The sequence below is a fragment of the Pseudopodoces humilis genome, chromosome 4, assembly GCF_049639895.1.
Source record: "Pseudopodoces humilis isolate 2021_Gansu_Grassland_sample_001 chromosome 4, ASM4963989v1, whole genome shotgun sequence".
Lineage (NCBI taxonomy): Eukaryota > Metazoa > Chordata > Aves > Passeriformes > Paridae > Pseudopodoces > Pseudopodoces humilis.
Genome location: NC_142203.1, coordinates 45,198,888 through 45,224,212, shown reverse-complemented (window position 1 = coordinate 45,224,212; position 25,325 = coordinate 45,198,888). Strand labels below are relative to the sequence as shown.

General features: G+C 37.7%; 1 protein-coding gene across 3 annotated transcripts in view; it reads right to left on the bottom strand.

The window, feature by feature from the left end:
• Positions 1 to 25,325, bottom strand: part of BNC2 (basonuclin zinc finger protein 2) — a 346,001-nt gene that overhangs the window by 26,689 nt on the left and 293,987 nt on the right. For all 3 annotated transcript variants that reach the window (XM_088054204.1, XM_005522665.3, XM_088054203.1), the window contains exon 5: positions 4,666 to 6,632. In XM_088054204.1, the coding sequence (XP_087910330.1) occupies positions 4,666 to 6,632 (1,967 nt within the window). The remainder of the gene's footprint in view (positions 1 to 4,665; positions 6,633 to 25,325) is intronic.

Below are 25,325 nucleotides of genomic sequence, written 5' to 3'. Positions count from 1 at the left end.
TTCCTTCTTCCCATCCACATGTCTCATCCACAGTTCTCGATAATTCTCTGAGCAGCTGTACCTCAGTGCTGACTTCAAGGATTAACCACACCTATCTCTTTGTAAGGCAAACTCAGTATGTTCTGGGACAAAGCTCACAGATGAGGCTGGGAAAGAGATCCCAGGGGAATCTAACCACTGTGGCCACTAGCCCTTTCTTCTCACTTGCAGGAAACATCTCTGACTCCAGAGAGAATTCAGTTCACAAGGACAAATCCTCCCATTTAAGTGGTCAGCTCTCAAGGGAATATATCTTCTTCCCATCTCATTTCCATCTAAACTTGAAAAGATGTCTTTCCATTCAAAAGGAGGCTTATGATATTGTTTCTGACAAAATTTTTATTATTTTAATATCTCTTTTCCTATTTACTCTCCATTGTCTTTTTTGCAACAAGATGCCTGAACATCATGTCTTCAGAAGAAAGGACGTCTGAAGTAAATACAGGAACAGAAATGGATCAATACCGATTCAGTTGTTGAAGTATGGAAGAAAAAGTGGTTTACTCAAGTCTACTGCTTCTAAGTAAAGAACATCAGAAAGACTTCTCTGAGGAAAAGATCAAGAATTTAGGTATTAAGGGTGTTTTAATGAGTAATGTTACTTGTAGCTCAGAAGAATGATGAAAATGAGTGCTTTTAAAAATATCCAGGCTCAGCAAAGCTTCAGTATTGGAAAGCAATATGGTTTAACTTTTAGAAGGGATAACAGAATTACTAGGTTGTTGATAGTAAGAAAAAAGACTCTTACTTTCTTTTCCCTCCTCCTGAACTGAAAAAATACACGTGAGGTGGGACTCTGAAATCTTCTGGTTATCTTGACCCTAATTTGCAAGGACTAGCACTGGTTAGCCAAAGATCTCAGAGGATATTCCAGCATTTCAAGCAGAAGGATATTTATGCAGGTGCTGACCCTGGCACAAATGATGTAGGAATGATAAAGCTAGATTTCATCAACCTTAGCAGAAATTGCTACAGGATGCTTTCTGCAAAGCTCTGACACAGATAAAACCCCTCCTTTATCAAAACAGCACTGCTTTTGCTCCTGATGTGATCTGCTGCCTCTGGTAACAGGCAGTCTGTATAACAACCCCTCCTTTCCAAAGCCCATTTTACAGAAGCTCCACCACTGTCAACAATTTGGAGTTTTGTGTATGTACAAGACACAGGGAATATTTGATTAACATTTGATTAACTAGAGTTGCATTGGAAAAGGACTTAAGCCAAATCAGATGCCACTAAAGGAAACAAAAAGGATCACTATCTATCTCCACTTAAACTTGTATTTTATTACAGAACATAGCTAAATTTGTGACTTTTAGATATCTAACTAATTATAATAGGATTAATAATATAATTAACACAATGCTAGTAATAGGCTTAATAAAATGACAAAAAAAGATAAAAAACTTCACAAGATTGTAAGCTATGGAATAGCTAGAACTCTGATTTCATTATGGAGATAGTACTGAAAGTACTGAAAAAAAAAAATTCATTTTAGTTTTCAAAGCAAAGATACTCTAGTTAATCAAAGATTATGTGAGTGACTCACAACACAAGCAAATCACAGAGACTTTTGTAATGAGTCCAAAATGGGATGCAAATCCATTTCAAACATTATCCAGGAGTTATTACTCTGTGCTGCAAGTAGATAACCCTTATTTCTCATACAGCAATTGTTAGCAAAATGCTCCTGAGTTTTTAAGTGAAATTGACTTAAGTGGCTGGAAGAAGTTCTTACTTTGCAATCCTGTTAATCTAATTCTCCAGTTATCTTTTTGGTGATCTCCATAATCTGAAAAACTGGCAATTGTATATACTCTCTCAAAAAAATCAAAAACAAATAAACAAACAAAAATTAAAACAACACAAAAATACACACACACACACACACACACACACACACATATATATATTCAAAAGGAAGATGAGAAAAAAAAAGTAAAAGATTGAATGGAAAAATGTTGGGGGTAATTAAACAGTTTGCAAAAGACCCCCAAGCAAACTAACAAAGCAAAGAAGCAAGCACACAAAAGAATCACCCCACCAACAAAATTTAAAAAAAAAAAAAACAACACCACAAAATAAGGGGAGAGAATATATTAATTTAACTTTTACTTCCTAATTTTATTTTTAACAAAACTTCCTTTTTATGGACAAAGTATTAGAAAATGTTATTTAAATCTTTCATCTACTTTCTTTGACGTTCTGTACATATGCTTTCCTTTCTGCACATTTCTAGATGTTGCACTTCTGAATAAAAATGGGTAGCCCATGGAAGTTTTGTACATGTTTCTTGCTCAGGTATCTAAAAGAATTATCCTGAGCCAAGACAGAACTTCCTGGTTCTTTCAAGGCATTTCCTGACTACTGTTGCAAACCAAAACTGATAAACAACTAACAAAAATTAACAGGGAACACAAACTGTACCACACCTTTGAATTTTTTGAATTACAGAAAAATTCTTAAATCTCTGCAATTAAAGAATATAGTATGCAAAAAAGGTCTTTTTTCCCAGGTGCAGCACAAAACTGAATAATATTCTGAATATTACTAATGGAATGATATAAGATGGCCCTGTGCATTACACAGCTATGACAAAATGGTATGCAAATAATAATTTTATCTTTAAATATGCAGCCTGCATTTTAAGATATTAGATAAGGTTTTTATTTCATGCTTGCTTTCAGTAAGATTAATAGTAGTATCCTATGTAGATTACAAAAAAATTCAAAATTTGCCCTGTTTGTAGGTTCTTGTCTTGGAAATATTTTATGCATGTCATCACAGTCACTCTTAGAATATCCAAATCTTTACGATGCTAACTTTATTACTACCTTGATCTTTCAATGTATTTCTGCTGAAATTAGTTCAATGCATACAGTTCCAAATCCTAAAGCTAATCAGCTCTTGTTTCACATGCTCATTTCAAAGCTGTTTTGGATACTACATGACTGATTTTTCATAATTCATCTAAGGAAACAAACTGGCCAAACCAAATTCTTGACTAACAAAGATTATGATTTCAGGAACTGAAAGGGGTTGCACACATCTAAAGTTAGTATAGATTATGCCGCTGACTCACATACTTCCTTTGTTAAATTCAACACTCATAAAACTTACCATAACATAGCAAGAAAAGGAGTGTTAATTTAGATCTACCTGGTTTGTATCCAGTAGTTTAACCTACTGAAATACAAATTTCCTAGATTGTCCTTCTTGGGCGTTTTGAACTTGCATTCTTATGTTTGTTCATATTTTTCTGTTTAGTGGATTTCATAAATGATAAGAGAAGACGTGAGATATTTGGGGATGATAGTCTTCATCAAAACAGTTAATTTTGGTGCCTAAGTATCCTTAACACTAATTTTCTTTCATTTCATAAGATGCGAAACATTCAATTTCAAACCACATAAATTTCAATGAAAAAAATACCAAAAAAAATCAGGAACTGTGTATGAAATGTTCAGCTAGATTTAATTTCCTTCCTGTGTCTGCTGAATTTTTACAACCTAATGAAAAAATATGAAACACAAGTAAAGGAAAAGAGGTGGCCCAATTTCACCATTACTCCATGAACCAGAGAGATTTTGCTGTGCGACAGTATGAGTCATCAAATGAGTCTTTATCCATAAGTATGGAATAACTGTGTTATCCTATCACCTTGACTAATTCCATTTATACTACATTTTCCTCAAGAATCAAAAAGAATAGTCTATAAAAAAATCAACCAAAAAAATCCCAAAACAAAAAAAAAAAAACAAAACAACCCCTAAACCAAAGAGTTTATGGCCAGCTGCTTCTGTTTAAGCCCACCCAACTGCTTTTGTATTGATGCAGCATAGCTCGGGCATGATGTCATATGAAGGCCCAGCAGAATATACTCCAGTTGATCTTAAAAATATGTAGGGAAGCCTTTTCTCTCTGAATGTGCAAAATTTCCAGCAGTGGAGAAGGGAGTTGCTCACATGCAGAAAAAAATAGACTAAATTACCGTAGTGGATAGATATGTGTGTAGGTTCTATCAAAGAAACAATGATTTTTACTATTTTCTCACTAAAACATAGCACCTAGTTTTAAAAATTAAAGGTAGTAAAGAACAACCTTCTAATGCTTTTTATTTGCTTTTCTGTGACCCTATGAGGATGGAAATAATTCTAGTCCTTTATTACCTATCTCCATCCATTCATTCAACCACCCATCCACCTTCACCCTCCTTCCTAGTTCCGTGGTTTGATATACATGCATGGAGATATTTGTATTTTATATAATTTACAATACACTTAATAGAAGATTTTCCTGTTTTAAGTGTTACGGGGAGAAGAAAATAAATGTAATGAGGGCTGCAGCTTATATACAGAAATATAATACACATTCACAGGAATATAGAAAGTATAATGACATTTATTATCTAGCCAGTCACTTATGAGGGTGGCACATTATATACCATTCTGAATGCCAAGCAACAATGAAAATCTTGAAGTGATAAATCTCTTTCAATGTCATGGGAACACAATTGTCACTTGTCATTACTGTGCATCTCTATATTTCTTCATATAGCCTAAACTGCCTATTCTTCCATAATTCAACGCATTTAATAATGCAGAAAATCAATTAATATTTACTGACCTGTCTCTGCTTCTCCGTGATGGGAACGCAGCATTACAGCCAGCCACTGTGCAGACATGCATCTCTTTTAAATGAACGTTTCGGTAGTGAAGCTTCACACTGTAGGAACTCTTGAAACTTTTCTTGCAAACATAGCAGATCTTGGGGTCTGGGCTGGAGCACATTTCACCTTCTGGGGAGAACTTCTGAGGGCTGCTGTAGTTGAATGTCGAAGCAAAACTTTCATGAAGAGCAGCCATACTGGCACTGCTTCCATTGTACAGTCCATATTGGCTCATATAGAACATATCATATGTAGGGTCTGTATACTCTTCCTTCACCTTAATGACATCCTGGTTGGAAGAGTCATTGTGGTTTTCATCTGGTCGGTCACTGTGCATCATAGATTTTTCACCAGGTTCATGGAGGCGATCATCACCCTCCAGTGATTCTTCACACAATTTGGGCTCTGATGACTCTGACTCGTTTTCATAATCTCTTTCATGCTCCTGGTCTTCTGATGTCATGCTGTCTGCCCTTCTTATGTCTGGTCTGGACATACATCTGTTTCTGTCACTTTTGGAAAAGTCTTTCACAGACAGGCCTGGGCTCATTTCCTCCTGAGAATGGCAGTGATTGTCATGACCAATGTCATTCACCATTGTGCTCCTGTCATTCACCTCTTCATCCTCATCATCAAACTCATCAGCAGTGTCAATAACTTCCTTTTCAATTTTAACTGGCATGCTTGACTTCCTTGGCTTCTTCTTGGGGGCAAGGTCTGCATTGGGCTCTGGGGTGGGCATCAACACTGAAGGTACCGATGACTCCGAAGGAGGAGGGGGATGCTGCTCCATGCCACTCACAGCTGGTATTATGGGACTGGTTGGGAGTGAGGTTGGAGGACTCACCATCTCTCCAGGAGTAAGTAAATTTCTGTAAAAAGGAGGAACAGGTTGAACAGTCTTTAAAGCTGGGAAGACCAGCTGACTGGGAAGAGGGTTCTGTAGTACCGGGTCTAGAGGGGGAGTGGTAAACCCCATCGGTGGACGTCCAGGGCTTGTTAAAGTGAGGTTGGATTTTGTACTTGCTATGACAGGAGTGGCAGCACCTGATGTAGCGCGAATTAGATCTTTGTCACGGTTATTCCTTAGCATAGGCATGTGGAGGCGAGGATTTGGGTTAGCACTGTGGCGATTGCGGCTTCTAAGAGAGCTGAAGACCATATTGCAGCCTTCAATAGTGCATCGATGCTTGATTTTCAGGTGCACAGCATTGTAGTGGATTTTAAGAGTACCTTTGTCATAGAATGTTTTGCCACACGCATTGCAAAACACTCTTCCTTTCCTTGAGGCTGACCCCATTCTCCTCATTCTGTGAATTCGGAATGAGCTTTTTGTGTGCTCAGTTTTCGATAAGTCATTGACTGGTGTAGGTGTTTGAACAGGAGAGACACAGGCTGGCTCAGTTTTGGGCTCCACATTTGTGATACTGGTCAAAGCATTCCTGCTGGATGCTTGCTCATTCTTGAAAGGCGTAGGGGAAACTTCAGATTCACTGCTCTCATTATATTCATTTTGGGTTGTAAGGCTTGGTTCACGGAGCCTCATTGCTGGCTGTTCCAGCAGGAGACCATTTGGAGGCAGCCCCAGCAGTGGAGCAGAGACTGGATTTATGTATTGGAATGGAAGCAGGAATGCAAGGCTATTCGGGATGTTTTCAAAATGATGAATGCTTGAAGGGTTGCTATTCTCCAGGTGAGCAAGGAGACTTGGGCTCCTGGTGCGATTATTGCTTTCAATAAAAGTCCTTATATCTGAATCTGTCTTTGAAGATGGCACAGCCACAGCCTGCCCTTCTTTTTCTTGAATTGCCATCAGCTCCACGATAGATTTCGTTTCTCCAAATCTCAGGAACTGCTGAAGGGTAATGATCTCTTCTTCCCTGGACATGATGGCCCAGCGGTCCAGCACCTTGCCTGCAGCATCCTAGAGGCCATATCAAAGAAACAACAAAGACAAAACACAGAGAAAAGCTTATTGATTCTGCATAATTATTGAAGAAGGTGCTCTGCTGCCTGAAAATGAAACACTAAGCTCAAAAAACAAGATGCAAACAGTGTTAATGGAAGTTGACCAAACAATACAAACTTTCCATCCATGCAAATGCTGTTGTTAGAGTCACAGTTAGAAAACCAGATTGAGCTTAACAGTGTCAGAGTACACAAAATGTAGAACTCGTGACTCTGTGATCTAAAATGCTTTCACTACTTTATTTTTAACAATGGTGATCTCCGTACAATGCTACTGTTTGGAATACATTAGTAAAACATGAATTCTTGCTGTGCACACCACTGTAAAATACAAAAAATTGTACCTTAATCACTATTAAATGGAAATACTATTAGAAAGAGCTAAATAAATGCAACTGATAGATTTGCTTCTTAAAAACAAGCAGATATAAGACTGAAGTTGTTAATAAGCCATTTCACAAGAAAAACTTTGATGCAAGGCATAATGTCTTGAAAACAGCACATAAGACTTATACCTTAATCCCTTTTTTCCTGGACTATTACTGGCAATTGATTGTAAGCTTGCAATCTTGGTATGGTTTAGGCTTGAGAAATTATTTTTTTGTAGCTTTGTTATGAATGACAGTTAAAAATATGTAAAAAGTAAGGCTCTGATGGATGTAGATAGCATAAATGTGTAAAAATGTTGTCTCTTAACATTGCCTTCTGATAGCAAGGGAAAAATCCAGAGAGACTACACATCAGTAATCACTAGACTATCTGTTGTTAAATATACATTAAAAAGCATTTTACACTTTCATTTTTGCTAGTAAGCATGAGATTTGCCTGAAGGTAGGACTTAAAAATTCTGCAATGTAATGTCAGGCAATCCATTCCAGCAAGTATTGATAAAAACATATTAAAATACTTCTATAATGAATACATCATTTTATTGGCATCTTTCCTTTTGGGCAAATGCTGGACATACCATTAGCACCGTAACTACAACCAACCAGAAATATAGAAGGCCATCAAACCAGAATTATTCCGATGCTTCCTCATGCATTAACAGTTTGAAAGTCTCAAAAGATATACAACCATACTGCCTCTGATATTTTTACATCTTGAATCTCAGGTTCAGAACCTTACCCAAAGACTATGGACCACACACTGTTGCAAAAACCAGTAATTCTTGTTTGATTATGAAGTCTGAAAATACCTTTCTTTCCCTCCAGCCACTTTACCCCAGGATTTAATTTTTTTATTTATTAAATTAATTAATTATTTTCAGTCTTCAGACAATTGATTCTTCTCTTCCCTCACATTTCCTAGAGTACCAAAAAATATAATTTTGCAATGTCAAATACTAAAGCATGATTTAATTAATTAGAGTTGGTTTTATTATTTCAGTTCGAATATGTTCAGTTCATTTCACCTCTCTGGGTATAAAGTTAATGCCGAAGATTAATAGCATGTATGTTTCAGTACCTTAGATACAACCACAAAATCTTTAAAAATGCTCCACATGTGAACATTTACAATCAAACCCTGAAAGACAATGAAACCCTCAACAGCATTTCACTTGGAAAATCTTCCCAGTTGGTCTCAGAACCATCTATGTGTAGAGAATGTTCAGTCTGTATTAATGGTGATGAATGAAACATCATGATGGAGATGCTGGTTTTGGTTTGCAGCATTACTATGGAAATGTGTTCACCTTTGAAAACCCCTAAGCACAGTGGGCACCTCTGATTTCTTTGTCCTTACAGTTCTTGATGTAGCAGTATTTTACAGATACAGTACTATCTAACAGAAATGATCTGGAACATCAACTATCACTCCCAACAAGAAAAATAAGTAAAAAAATCAAAACCTAAATGGGATTGGAGAAAAAAAAAACAACGCCATAAAAAAAAAAAAATGGACAGGTTCATATTTTAAAGCTCTAATATTATATTTGTTTTTTTCCACCCACATAACTTTAGCTACTCTGCCCTCGGGTAAGATCTAAAGTTTCTTACATCTACTTCAACAACTTCCAGCCAACCATAGCAGTTCAACATATGGGTAATTCCTACATGGAATTGCAAAACTAGATTTGAATCAGATTTTGATTTCCAGGCCTTTGCTGTCATATCTGACCTCATCTATATGCACACATTTCCCATCACAAATATTAATTCCTTCTAACTGTAACTCCTATAGTTTAAAGGTGGAAATAAAATTGTCTAATTTACACTGCTTACCTGTATTGAATTAGGATTCCTGCCTGCAGCCAGATGCAGGCTGCTTTGTAATGTACTACGGCTACATTGTATTTTGTTTTTGTTTTAATTTGTAAATCATTCACAAGCTTATGTAACAGATGGATGCTTCACAAAACATGATATATAAGTAAATAAAAGTTAATCACAGCTAGCACGACAATAACTCATGAGAATAATAGCTAGATATCCTGTAACAGGCTCCCAGATGTAAGGGGAAGGTGGTGTCACACAGTCCCTCCCTGACGGCAGCACAGCTAGCTTTCTGCATACACAGAACAGGCAGGAAAGCCTCTAAATGCAGGGGCTCCCCGTGTGCTTTCAGGGAATTATTACACATCTTAACTGAGCAAAGCTGGCACTTAACTACATGAGTTACCTCTTGATGAGACACCACCACCCTTTGTTTCTTTTTGTTTAAGAATATACAGTGAGGAACACCAGACCTTCAGCAGCTGCTAAGTCCCACTGATCAGAGAAACTGGCAATCAAGGGTGTGATAGTCATGGGGTTACCCTTGCTGTCATAGAAAAAGCAGGGAACCAGAAAGCTGATCTTAAATAATCCTTGTCAAATCCTACTAGTTATATCAAGCTTTATCTTGTTAGTTTTCAGCAAGAAGTTTTCTGGTGTCTTTTGCCTAACAAAAGTAAAGAGAAATATGCAGATGCTTATATTCCATAAAACCCTCACTGCTTATGGATACTGTGTAGCATATGCTTCAATATTTACACGGTGAAAGCTTTCCATAAATCATTGTAAGCATGTATTATGCAAAACTAGATAAAGAGTGAATAGGAATGTCATTTTTTGATAAAACTTAAAATTAACAAAAAATCTAACCATTATCCCACTTGAATTTAGCTATAACTAGCTAGGGATCTTTCTGTATATGGTAATACTTGATTAGAGGTTCAAGTCCTTTCTTACATGTAATCGATTTCTTGTTTCTTACAATCTCTCATGCTAAATTTTCTCCCCGAAGCCATTAAAGCATATCAACATTTAAATACTTCATGACAAAAGGTTCCAATTTATATTACTTTTTTCAGCTCACAACTGATTAAGCCAAGCCTCCAGTGACAATGTGTACAAGGAAGTCAGTGAGTACAGAGATACCACTGCATGCATACAGCTCTAAGCCAGGCAGGAGACAGGTAAACCCAATCTGTACAGCATACACTGATGCTCTTCCTTCTTTGTCCAAACAGCCTTGCTTTGATTTTTAATTTAATCAATTCTCTTTCGTTTCATTTTGCTTTATTTATTTATTTATTAAATTTTATTTTACTGTAAGGATCTCTTTCTCACAATTTCAGATGAAGAAAATATTTTAATCTTTATATTAAACTGACCTCCAAGGATCCAAGACATATCCCATAACTTTTTCTAACTCTAACCACACACTCAAGCCTACTATATGAATAAACAGACCCAAGTACACACATATGACATTAGATCTGTAAAGTCAAGTCATGGTTTATCACACTGAATTTGCCTTCTGAATTTTGCTGACCATATGTTAGGAAGAGAGGTGTGTGCCAGGATATGTTAGGATACATCTTGTCTTAAACTTCTGGGTCCAGAAGAACACATGGTGGTATCAAGATGATTATCTTGAATGACAGGCTACAACAGAGGATGGACACAAAGATCACTCTAATTTTTAGGAGCTTAACAGGGGAGGATTGTGAAGATGAATCTTCATTTCCCAAAGCCTTTAAAGCCTTTAGCCTTTAAATCTTTCAATTCAGATTTAAAGCCTCCCAATTTAAAACCTGCCTATTTAGAAAATAAGGGCAATCTACACAAGCATACACTATACACATACACTGTAAACCTTGAAGTTTTGTTATGAAATCAGTTGTTTTAAATTCTCATTTTGTGTGAGAAGCTCCCATGACTGCTGTGACTGCATTACAGGCAGAAATTTTATATGTCAACACACAGAGAAATACATTTGTGTTCCTATACAACACCGGCTTTTTGCAGTTCTGTTCTATTTACTAATTCACTTCTTAGGATAGGAAAAATGCATATATACAACTGACTTGATACACAGTGAGAGATGCCTATACAAGGCTGAGATTAATAGAAAGGTTGAAAAATAGTTTGATTGCTTCTAAAACTAGCTTTACGTTCTGGGAGACACTCAAGGATTATTTTCAGGCGCTACTGTGATAACTTCTGAGAATCAGTTAAACAGAAAAAAAATCATTGCTAGGCTTCGTATTTTAGTAAGCTTGCATATGCACCTAAATTGTGGCTTTTGGTGCATATCAGTGAAGTTTCCTTGTTACAGAATATTGCATAGATACATGTTTGATCAAATAACTAGGGTAGCTCAGGGTTTATCATGAATTTTTCTTCTATAAGCTCTTCTTAAGGAGCTATGTATTTTCTAGCTGATCTCAAAGAAACATTTTGAATGCAGCTGTAACAGTTGAAAAGCAGACTGAAATATATTAATTTGATCATACTATAATTGCACAGGATGGTTTTAATTAGGGTGCAGACAGAAAAAAAAAAGTCAACATTTGTTTCTAATAAAGAAAAGCCTTTATAATTTCCATGATTTAGGGTTTGTTGTTTTGGTTTGGCTGAATTTCCCATAAGCATCCCTTTGCTTCACAATTAAATTTCAAGCTGTTACACTCTGGGTAGTCCTACTACTCCTGGGGTAAGAGTTACCAAAACTGTGTAGCAGCACACCAACTCACATTAGTAAAGATGGGACAACGTGCAACATCTCTAACTCATTCTGGCTAGCTCCCACTGATCTCAGTAGGACCAAAGCAAGCCCTCTGTCTAGTTTTCCACAGAAATATACACTCACACATGCAGATACTCATTTTCCTGATAGGAGTTTTTACCATGCTGTATCTCACTCACCTTTGCTCCTGGAAACATGAAGAAAAGATGTGCATACTTGCTCACTGTGATTTTACATGTGCAACTAATATGAGATTTAACACATTAAGTCTGCAAAGAGGCATGGTTGAAATTTTTTCCCCTCAGCTGTCACTTCTCATCCACCTCCCACTAGCCTCTCTTCACCAACAGAAACCATATGAAAAAATGCACGTGTAAATGTTGGCAGTCCTTTCCTTGAGTTATACTGCTGCAGCAGGGACAAACAGTGCAGCACTACTGAGTCGTCAGTCAATAATGGAAATCTTATCTTTTGACTTCACTGCAGCCTCCATTCTGCCAGAGCTGATAGATATTCTTCCTTTCTGGCACCCCCTTTCTCTGACCATTTGTTTGCCTTGCCCCGAAGACATGGGGTAGGCATAAAGATACTTGCATGCTACAGGGAAAGAGAAGGTGGCTGTCTCTCCCCAAAGTACCACTGAGAATGAAACTGGCAGTGTGTGTTCAAATGAAGAGTAGCATGAAGGAGACTTTATTTACTTACATACACACAAACACACACACACACACACACACACACACATATATATATATATATATATATTTGCAAACTTTAGGAACCGGTATTTTAGACACTGGGGCAAATCTAGCTGCACTTTAGATCAAGAATAATTGCACCATAAACCTGGAGTAATTCCACGGACCACGCTGGAAAGTAATTTTGACCTAACTTAGCCCTGAAACATGATGTGGAGCCAAATCTGTGTGAATATATACTGGGGGTGTACCACCATGGTGGAGCACAGCAGCTGTGTAACAGTGCACAGGAGCACTGCTCAATGGTTTTGGAGTGAAAGTGAGGAACACCATGTCCTGCTAAAACTGCAGATGAAACATAAGGCAGTGGAATGCAATAACCGCAGCGGAAACCTGGCCAGGACACCGCCGTTAACCACCCACACTCTCGCTTAATGGCCTTCAGGGTCTTTATTGACCAAAAATATGCAGGTCTTCTGTTTCACATCTTATCCCGAAGATGCATGCCAGGAGTGCAGACACCTTCCTGCATAAGCAACCTGCTGAGGTGCTGGTTCTGGACTAAGCTGCATGGAGTGGTATGAAAACACTGGATCCTGAACACATGACTCCTTTTGGGGACTGAACTTCCTCATAATATACCCAAATCACAGCATGCTTTTTCATTTTTCAGGTTCATCAACCTTAAAATGCCCTTGAAAGCATTGCCCAGAAAAAGGATGACACTGTCATTTGCCAACTACAAAGCAGCCATGTGGATTGGTGATAATGTCTCTTACTGATATCAGAAAAAAACCAGTAATCTGAACTCTTTCCCCTCTTCATGAACATATGTTCACCTCTGCAACTCCAGTGAAACGATTAGGGTGCAAGGGCACTAGTCTTAAATTCCTTGTCTGATGTTTTTAAACATATTGTTTGACTTTTGATAAAATACTCACTTTGTTATGGATGATTATGGACCAGATAATATGTATATATGTATAATTCACAAGACACTTATTGTTTTTTTCCTGAGTAACACTGCACACAGTATTTTTATTTTTAAAACTATAATAGATCACTGTGGGGTTACAGTGTGTTTAATCACAACAGCTTGAGCTTTATTTAATCATAGCAGCTACATCAAGTCTCTTTGTATTTGGGTGCCAGACAACAGCAGATGTCTGTCCATACTTAGAGGAAAAAAAAATCTAAGCACTACCAGAGTCTGATACTCTTCTTACATTTACTAGTTTTCACAGTGGTGTAACCGCTGTGGTTTAACCCCAGCTGGCCGTAGCAGCACACAGAGGTTCACTCACTATTCCCTCTGGCCCCAGTGGGTAGGAGAATTGGATAGGAAAGGTAAACCTTCTGGGCTGAGACCATAGCATTTTAATAATTGAAATTAAATAAAATATAATAATATTATTGGAAATGAAAAGGAGAGAGGAACAAAACCCCAGAGGAAGAAGTGATGCACAATACAATTTCTGACTGCCTGCTGACTGACACCCAGACTGTTCCCAAACAGTGACTGGCCCCTCCAAGCCAACTCCCCCCACTGTGTATCTTGGGCATGATGTTCAAGGGTGTGGGAATATACAGGCCACCAATCCTGGCCATGATCCCTCACAGCTTCTTGTGCACCTGGCTGCTGGCAGCACACGGGACACTGAGAAAGTTCTTGGTTTAGGGTAAGCCCTACTTAGCAACAACTAGAAATCACTGTTATTCAAAGGGTTCTCATACTAAATCCAAAAAAAAAACCCCACTGAACCAGCTACTAAGAAGATAGTTAACTCTATTCCAGACAGAGCCAGGACAAAGTACTATGATGTCAACAAAATGTGCTTTGATTAAAAACCGTCATGTTGGTGACAAGTGTTAAAAGGCAAAAGATGCCACTATTTGATGACAGAAGAACTCCTGTTAGTATGGATACAAACTGACACTTTAAGCTTTAAGAAGATCCAAAGTAATTTTTTAGCAGTTCTTCTCTCATTTATTTTGAAGTACTAGGGACACTTCCCAAGTATTTTGTCCTTCTCACTCCAAGAACTGCAGAAATTTTCAAATGCCAACATTTATTCTCTTTACCATCCGTTCTGGTTGAGATGTCCAAAAGATTTTCAGAAATGAGAAATTAATGTGAGGTGAACATATACTTTATGGTGTCTACTCACAAAAGAATTTTTAATGCACACTAAAGGGGAAGCATTTGTTCTCAACATTCCTGGAATGGTATAATATCAAGACTTTATTGAAACTGTTTATTTAAATTTCATAAACGGCTTTGAAATCCTTAAACTTGGACCCAAAGTACAGAGAATATTTTGACACATTTCCTTCTCTACAAATTGCTAGAGTGGAAAATTCATTGAAGTACCTGAAGAAGCTTTGCCACTAATTTGTGGCAAGTAACAGCATGTTTGTCCTTAGGCCAACATGGCTACTAGAGGTAATTAAATCACCAAGCACATGGTGTATGTGTATAAAATTTAGAGTGCATGAGGTGCCACGGGCACTTTTCAGATAGCATGTAAACAGAGACATGAACATGGTAAGCCACTGAAATAATTTCAGCTACAAAATAATTTTAGAACACAATTTTGCATGTAAGTGGGTTGGAAATAACCATCATACATATAACAATAGCAATGATTCTTTTTCATTCTCACTTTCAATGATTTTTTTGCATATATATTTGTCCATTTTGGTATAGTACATTAAAAAAAGTTGCCTTGGCACTATCAGTCACTAAAAATCACTTGTGCTTTTACTTTTTGATGTTAGTGCTGCAAAACATAATGAGAAGTAAGGTTATATTTTCTCTGGTTTCCTGTGCTCTGGCAGTCTTTCAGTAAGTGTAGGAAGTGCTTTTTGAGCCTCAGTTTCAGTAACACTGACAGCATGACACATAATTTTTATGAGAAATGGGAAATAGTCACAAAGAGCATTCATAAGGTGTTGTATTTGCAATACACACAGCTACAAGAGACACCCAGCCCCTCTTCAGCCTAGAATTTTCCCAAGGCATGATGCGATAATATAAACAAATTGTGTCTGATATACTTGCTTTACTAACACGGACTGCACCAAATGCAGGGCAAGACATCCAACCAGTCAAATCAAGTCAAATTATCAGATGATCCTTCCCTCACTTTAAATCTGAACTGACTAAAGCCATAGTGCTATCTGGAAAGCATAACAAAAAATTGTGAGTATTTCTAGGCTTTTCAGTAAAACTTCCAACTAAGTAAGAAATAATGCTCCTAGCCAGGAGCATTGTAAGGAATTGAGAAGTTGCACAAGGCCATAAACACTGGAATGAAAGTGCCAATGAGTTATACTCATGAATTGGACTTCATCACATTCTCGGTTTTCTGACTGCACCCAAATTGTGTCTCAATAAGGGGATTCAGCTGTACTATATGCAGGATATATGAATGGCAGCAGAATCAGGAGATTGATTTCCATCTTTACTATTCATTAGGGGACTATGCATTATTACTTGCAATATATACTACACGATCTTAATGAGGCTTTTTTCTTTTATTGTTTACTGAAAAAATTTACACCAATAAAACACAGGTGTGTCATAGGTGACAATGTGTTGCAAAAGGGAGACAGCAGGGTGCAGAAGTGACACCTAAAAGGCAAAGGTCACTGTAATATAAAAGGGCATGAAGCAAGTTATCAGTTTGAACCTATTAAAGGCAGTGAAATGCAAGAGAAAGTGGGGAAATTATATTACAGTGTACAAAGTAATAATAACTGTGCCTTCATGTCTTAATACCCTCTTGTCCCAGCAGTCCTGACTTTCTAGGCAGCCCACTTCTCCACATTAACAGTAGTCATTTGGAGAGCAGCAAACGTGCCATTAGAAGCACTTTTACAAGTGTATATTCATCCACCAATTAGCTTAATGTGGCTGCTTTCTGCATATTTTCTATCCAGGCTTGCACAAATCTTATTAATATTTCCCCCTAGCGCTTTGACAGATTACCTTGTCATTATGCATCCTGGAGCCTTTTAAACAATATGGGTAAACTACTGTTTGCGAGGTTAATGACAATTATCCCCTAATTACTGCATAAGTCACTCAGTCCACTTTATCTCATAGGCAGGGTTCTGCTCTGTGTATCTGCCATTGTGTCACTGTAAATGAATCTTGTATAGCTATGTTTATCTGTCGTTGCCTTGTAAATTACACTGACAGAAGAATGAACAAATTACTGTGTATCATCACTTAAATACAGCTTCTGATAAAAAAACGTCCCACAAGCACAGCACTTGAATTTTACCCTGATCACAATTAGCAAACACATATTGAATGTTTTGGGAGATATATTTAGACGTGGATGGGACACTGTGGTGGAAGAAGGTTCTGAAGTGCTGAGTCTAAGGGCATTAAAACAGAAGAACTATAGAAAGCTACACTAGCAGTAATTTGACAATTACCTCCTGAGAACTCTTCTGTTAATTTAACAGTTGATAGATGAGCCAGTATTATTTTCCAAACAATCTGATATTCAGGGCTGTGCTGAATTCTACAATTTCTATTTCTATTGTTTCTGACTGCAGCCACATAGGATATTTTTTAGCTGAAAAATCCAAATAAGTTTGGAAGAGAAGTAGCATTCATAAAACCACAAGCATTGCTAATTTAACGCGTGCATTTCAGAGCAATATCTGCATCAGGAGAGGAATGGAGAATTGGCAAATACCAACTTCCTTGCATATTCCATTTGTCTGAGGCAACTTCAATGTCACAGGTAAGAGTACTCTACTGGTAGAGTACATCACTGTGACAAATATGTCGTTCTTTGAGAAAGAAGGTTGAACTTGTTATTGTGCTTTATCCTTTCTTTACCAAAGACATCTCAATGTCTTCAACCAGAAGTGCCTACATAGTCAGTGCTCAGAGACAAAATCAGCCTATGGTAAAGAACATTAAAACAACAGCTGCTTTTAAAAATAATGCCTCTTCCTATATTGGTCTTGGGAGGGTACCTGATTCATAGTCCTAGGAACCACAGTCCTTTGTAAACAGTACAACAAAGACAGTGCAGTTCCACTCTGTCTTGGGACAGTCCCTTCTTGAGTCAGAGAAAGCCTTTTAGTACTGGCTTGTATTGCTGGCAAACAGGGTAATTGCACAGTGTTAGTAATAAGGTTACACATAAGACATTTTATCATATTTGGGGATACACTTAATGCACATATACAATACATTCACAGGTATCATAATGCTACAGTTATGTATTTAAAATTTATATGATTTTGCCTTACATTTTGTATATCTCCTCATTCAGTAAATCTTCTCATTCTATGCATGTACTAAAATATGCCCAGCACCAGCTTCTGACCAATGTGGTACAAAAAAATCCAAAGTACTGAAGACAACAAGCAAATTGGAGAAGAATTATGATTCCCGAATGGTAGCAATATAAGACAGTTTAAGCCACTGTACAAGAAAAAGTCAGAACTCTCCAAAATATGGTGATTATTTACTGCGATCCAGGAAGTTATGCTAACACTGAAAACCTTTTTATCAGTGTAAAGGGTAAATTTCTTTTGTTGGATTACAAGTGTCATATCTAGAAAGAATGGGCTACATGAAATGTAGCAAAATTACTGATATTAGAGAAAATCACAGTGGTTTGAATGCAACACAGATGAGGGTGGCACCTTTGACCATGTTCTCAGCATAACTTGGGAGAAAAAGCTATAGTGAAATGGTAAGAAAATATAACAGCCATCACTGCCAGGGACAACTGAAAAGACTGATCGATTTTGAGTAAGCACTACCTCAAGGGTTTTGGTCCCACTAGGATTGATCTTTGTGTCTGTCCTGTGCTCAGTCAATGCAACTTTCAGCAGGGTTTCCACTGCAGAAATAAATGGAAGTGCTGTAGTAACCCTCTACTCTCCCTCTAAGTATATTATTTTCTCTCTATGCTGAAGGAATAAAAAAACCAACAAACCAATAATGTGGTAGATGGTAAAGTACAACAAATGGTTTAAAAAGTTTAAGGACACAGAATGCTGTTATTTTTATGTATAATCTTATTCGGAAAAAAAAAGTTTCTATTTTGTTAATTTTTATCTTTGAATTTTAAGCTGCTTTGGCTTCTGACCTTTGCCAAGAGCAGAGAAACTGTCAAAAGCATTACTGAAATGAAAAAAATTGTATCACTTGGCTTCTCTTGATCATATAGGTGGGTTGCCTTGTCATAAAATAAAATTAATGACACATATTGACAGTATGGACTGAATAGAAGAATAAGCGAGAGAATGCTAAATGTTGGAGATGAACAAGCACCATTTACTGGCCTATCCCTATATTAATCTAAAAGAGTTTTTTTCAAAACATAATGGAAATTCTGATTACGTAAATTCTTTCAACCTGAGCCATACATCTCATTCTTCCATTCAAAGGGCCTGATATCATATGATGGATATGAGATAAGAAGGGACCTTGGTTCTTGCACAGAAAATATTTACTTTTTTTTTTAGTGAGTTTGCAGCTTCAGATTTACTATTTGAACTATGGATGCAAATGACCTAAATGCTTAGAAATCCAAACTAAACAATCAAACCATACCTAGTCTTAGGGTTTAAAGAAGGATCTAAAACATCAAACAGAAATCTCATAACTGAAATCACATGAAAAGAAAACCGTTATTTTTACATTTTCAATGCCTTGTCATAGAGTAACCTCAGTGAAAGAGGCGGAGGTTGGTATCCTCAAGGAAACTGAAGCTTAATTTCTAGACTCACCAGCCACTTCTTATGTATTCTGGACAAGTCATGGTCTTTCCATATCTCAGATCCTTGTTTTTAAAATGGAAATAGACAACATTTCCCCTTACTTCATGATTGTAAAGAAAACCTGCTGCAGACTTTGAAAGGCTGAAGTCCATGGACCACTACTCTATGACTCTATATGTAATACAGAATTTCATCCTTTCTGATCAACCTGATCTCCTTTTATATCAGGTGACCTAACCAGTGGATGCAGGAAAGGCTGTGGGTGTCTGCCAGGACTTCAGCAAGGCCTTCACCATCTCCCACAGCAGTCTCCTGTAAAAGCTGGCAGCCCACGGCTGGACAGGCGCACCCTTCCCTGGGTTCAGAACTGGCTGGAGGGCAGGACCAGAGAGTGGTGAATGGTGCTGCACCCAGCTGGGGGCTGCTCACTAGTGGTGCCCCCCAGGGGTCTGTGGTGGGCCTGGTCCTGTTTAATATCTTTATTGATGATTTGGATGGGGTGATTGAGCTGCCCTTAGTAAATTCATGGGTAACACCAAGTTGGGTGGAGTGTTGATCTGCTAGAGGGCAGGGAGAATCTGTAGAGGGATGTGGACAGGGTGGATTGATGGGCTGAAGCCAACAGCATAAAGTTCAACAAGGCCAAGTGTCAGGCCCTATATTTTGGGCAAAACAACCCCAAACAGTGCCACAGTCTGGGGGCACAGTGACTGAAAAGTGGTCCAGCAGAAAAGGACCTGGGGGTTCTGGTGACAGTGACTGAACATGAGCCAGTGTGTGCCCAGGTGGCCAAGAAGGCCAATGGCATCCTGGCCTGTACCGGCAGTGGTGTGGCCAGTGAGTCTAGGAAAGGGATTGTCCCTCTGTGCTTGGCACTGATGAGGCCACACCTTGAATTCTGTATTCAGTTTTGGGCCCCTCACAACAGGAAAGACATTGAAATGTTGGAGCGTGTCCAGAGAAGGTCAACAGAGTTGGTGAAGGGTGTGGTCTCCCCCATTATGAGAAGCAGCTGAGGGAACAGGGGTTGTTTAGCCTAGAGACGAGGAAGCTCAGGGGCGATCTTATCACTCTCTACAACTGCCTGAAAGAAGGCTGTACACAGGTGGGCGTCAGTGTTTTCTCCCAGACAACCAGTGACAAAAGGTAGTCATAGCCTCAAGCTGCTTTATGGTTCAAGTGGACAAGAGGAGAAATTTCTTCACTGGAAGAGGTGTCAGGCATTGAAAAGTGGTAGAGTCACCATTCCTGGAAGTGTTCAAGATATATCTGGATCTGGCATTTGGTGTCAACAAGGTGTTAACAAGTTGGAGGTGATCAGTCGAAGGCTGGACTTGATGATCTCAGGTTTTTTCCAAAGTAACTGATTCTATAATTTTATGATTCAAGGTAACCTCAGTAAAATTGTATATTTCTTCATGAGTATTCAAACAACTCACACACAGTTAAAAGCAAGGTTTGCTTATATATGCAAGTTATAGGAGGTTTGAAGAGAAATTACAGACTTAGAAAATGTTACTAGAGAATTTCAGTATCATTCACACTCCTGTTTTCAGTGGTGGACAGGGGGACACGGCTATAAGGATTCACTTCTATGATACGTAAGTTTCCACCAGCCAATAAACACCTTTTCTAGTTCATCCTCTCAGAGAACAGCCTTTATTACCCTTTGCTGGAACTGTTTCATTCATGCTTATTATGTTCAAGGCTTCCCAAGTGAAATAATTCTCAAATAAACATACCAATCCCTCTTCCCCAAATGGACACCGATGAACTGTCATTAGCATACTTCTAGCACAGCAAATTCTGAAGAAAATAACAGTGCTCATACTTAAAGTTTCTTTTGATAACTTTACAAGCTGCCCTCTTGCTCCAGGGGGAAGACTCTGTCTACACAGAAGAGAGTCCCCTCAACAAAAATATTTGTTGCAAAGCAAATAAAATTAATTATTTTCATAAAAAGGAGAGAAGGAGGACAGCTTGGCAAAATGCTGGCAAGAAGTTAATTTTCATGTCTTTGGCACATATACAGCTCTTAGAAACAGCATCCAAAGTCAGTCAAAGTGTGGCTGATAAAGCAGGCTTGCCTTTCAACTTTCACTTTTTAATAATAAAAAATCAATATATGGAGGATTACAGGCCTCTTGGTTTTGAATTTTTATAACAAAACCAAAAGATGACAAGGTTATGGCAGTATATGAAATTCAGGCCGCAGCCATTATGATGCAAATATTTATACCCTGTTTATTTACTGCACTCTACAGTGAAACTGAAATAATTAAAATAAAATAAATTTTATATATATATATAAAATTTTATTTGCAAATACAATCCCTAATATGCATTCTGAAATCCAGAAAATTAACAGATTCCACTACAGATCTGAAATGTCCATTTAAAATAAAACAAGGAATAGTCCTGATAGCAACATGCGGACCACTGTAAACGCTTACATGGAGCCAAAAGCACTGTAAATTATGCTGTAGAGTGAAGAGAAAGTATTGTGGTGTACAGAAGAACCAAGCAAGTCTCTCAGCAATCACAGACTCCCTCAGCTGTTCCTCAGTGATGACAGTGTTTGAAATTAAATTGTTTAAACAGTTTTGTGAAGGATGCAAGACTCTCATTGTTCTCAGGCAGACCAACTGAGCTTGGCTCAAGCATGATAATAACACAGAAAATTTTGTGTATTCAGTCCATACCCCTGCAATCTTTAAAAGAGGCAAATGGAAACTGAAGACTGTAAGCCAATGTCAGTTTTGACCACATAGGATAATAAAGTCAGTCCTCAACAGGAATTCATAAAATTCACAGTAAACAGTTATTTTTTAATGCTCTTAAGCATTTTATCTCACACCTGTATGTCTTGCATTCCTCTTAGCAAGAAATGATTGCTGCCAAGTCATTAGAAATGCAACATAGTAATGTTATGTGATCAACTCCTAGAATTTTTTTCTCATATTTTTTTCCTTTAGTGAACTACAGTAATTAATTCAATTTGGTGAAGCTAAACAAGCAAGGTTACCTATAACATGGTTGTCTCAAACCACATGAGTTTTAAGGAGGGGACTGCACCTTCAAAAGTCCATTAATCAAATCAAATTAGTACACAGGATTCACCATGGGCACATCACAGCAGTGTGAGCATGTTTAGACAATTACATTGTGGTACACTCATAGCAGCAAGGACATAGCAAACAGCAGCAGCAGTAGGCCAGAACATGCAGAAATACAGGGACTTACACTCGTCCTTTCACTGATCTGAGGAAGTGAAAAACATTGAATTTATACAAAGGAGGCACTGTTGGTCCTGCATGACTTATGAACAACCTTTAACACAAGATGTAGTCAAATCAAGTGTAAAGCCAGGCTTCATTTTTCCTTAAGTGCAATTGTAGAAAATAACATAGGCAGACACAAGCAGGAATAGAATTAAGCTGTGTTTTCATAGAAACAGGACAGGTAAGGTTTGGAAAGAAGAAGTAAAAATGTGTGTGTGAGAATTTGGAGGGAGGATAAAGCAATAGCAAACTCCCTTTGCAGTTTTTTTTTTTTCTTTTCTACTTTTCAACCACAGCAGCAAGGACAATGGCTGAAGAACAGCCACCTATAGTATAACTGTCCATAAGTGAACACAGACTGGGCTGATGCCAGAACAGTAAAAGCAGCGCTCACTTTTTATTTTTTAAGCACTTTGTATTGTACAGAGCCCTTTAGGAAGATTGATTTCCATAAAGCCTCATTTCTATCTCAAGATACTGATGATGCCATAAACCACAAGAGCTTCTCCACTCAAAATCCTGTAGTGGAATTTCAGATTCACCACAAAAAGCCCACGTATTAGTCAGGGCTTAAGGAATACAGGCATGTACTGCAAGGCATAGTGTTAGGTCAGCCACAGAATCGAAGAGCAATAAACTTAGACAAAAGTGTCTAGCTTTAAAGTAATTGCATATATATGCATATACACACATTTTGAGCATTCTACCTACATTTTCTAGACAATTCTACCTATTATTTAAAGTTTTTTGATCATCACAGCATCTTTACTGGCCAGGTAAAAGCTGCCTAGTCAAAGAATATGAGGCAGAATTCCCTGAAGAAATTATAATTTCTTTTGGTACTTTATTATGTATGGATGCTTTTTGGTGTTTGTTTGTAGGGTATACAGTGGCTTTTGATAGTGTTCTTCCATCATTTTATTTATCTGGCTGGAACTTTGTTTTGTAACTTGACTGCTATTATACTTGGCATAAAAAAAAAGTCCTCCTCTCCTGTGCCATACACAGCCTTGAAACAAGACAAAAATAATTGACAAAAGAAGGAAGAGAGAAGGGGGCATGAGATATTATGCCATGTTTAAGATAAACTGAAGAGAAAACACAAGAGTCACAATTGACTTCATGCATTTTGAAATTAATTAGTGTTGGTATGATGTTATCTTAAGAATAACCAGTCTCATTTGGAGTACAAGCACAGAATTTGTGACACTTGAACAGACACCCCAGAACTCGCCCTCTAATGACCCCTTCCTCTACACCCAATCAACATAAAAAAGCTGTTGTCTTAGTTTTCAAAAAATATACTTTTCAAAGCTGGTGATGAAGCCTTGGTGACGCACAGCTAAGCATTAGTAGGGAAGTGTCCCCTGAACCTCAGGTGTAGCTGCTTGTCAGGAATGCAGATGCTAGTGACATCTGCCTCACTAGGGACTGAGCGCTCCACTGATTCAATAAGGCTACACAAGTGCAACAGGCCTTGATGTCAGTTACATGGTTTTACATACCTACCATGTCAGTGGTTCTCAGCCTCCCTGGGAATTTATTCAGATGTAAGTGTATTCAGCCCATAACAATGTCTTCTACCTGCCAGAGAGCTAGAAATATTCCCACCTTTTATGAATCTACAGTGCATGACTGCTGGTATTTTATATGTTGAGAGAGGGAGCGAGAGAAAGAAAGACAGAGAGACGAGAGAAAAGGAACAAAAAAGAGAAGGGGAAAGGATGGAGAGAAAGAAGAGAAGAAGCAAAAGAAAACCAGCCAGAATTAGAGTGAAAAGGAGAGAAAGAGGAGAGGGAGAGGACACTTTTCTAGACTTGCTTTTCCATCCATCTCCATCAATTTCTCAAAGAATAAATCCACTTACATACATAACAACATTTGTCCAAACACTGTTTCAAAAATGCTGGAAGCATAGAAAACTGCTTAATCCATCCACTTTTTTCTTTTGTTTAAAAGAGAGAATACTAAAAATTTCAAATTTCAAAAATTCATATTTCTTGCACATTATGTAAGCATCCAGTGCAACTACTTGCTGATGTAAAACTGCACAAATGATGTGCACTGAAGTAAAACTGCACACAGTTGCTTATACAACTGTGACCCAAATCAATTAATTTTTAACTGCAGACATAAAATACAGACATCAGTTAGGAAAGACATGATTTCTGGGATCAGATTAGATTTCTATACACTTTGCATAGAGTGGCTGGGTATCAACAGAAAACATGCTAATGGCATTAGTGGCCTACAATGTCGTCTACTCAATATTCACTTATAAATTAATACATAGAGTTTTCACTGTGTTGCAGTCTCTTCTTTTCTGCAGGTTTAATTCTGATGGTATTATTGGTAACAAAGACTATCTACAAGTGTAAAACTAGACACTAAAAGTGTATTATTAAGAGATGTTCTATTTTTGTTTCTTAAAATCACTATATATCTATGATGCATGATAAAATTAATTTGGAATAATCTTATTTAGCCAAAAATTTACCTGTTGTCGTTAACACTCCATCCAGATGTCCAAACCTTATCAGATACTGATACAATGAGGCATTCAAGCATACTGACTTTGCTGTTATTATTCACAATAGGGAGAGAAGATAAAAATAAGGCCTACTTTCAAGCTGTAAAGGAGTCCTCACCCAGGCAGTCACCTCAAATCATGCAATAATTAAGAAACAATGCAACTTTTTGCAAATATTTCACAAAAAAAAACCTCCCACAAAATTTCCAGTATTGATACAGATAACTTGGGAGTAGTGTAGGAATTTGGAATGCTTAGCAATACAATAGGAATGAAGTATTTTGGTATTGGCTCATTTCGTGCATGCACACCAAGACCTAAGTGTGGAAATACAGTGGCGATCATAAATCCTAATCATTAGAAAGATTATGTGGCAAGTGACACAGCAGTCAAAAATTCAACACTTCAAAAATACAAGAACAAAA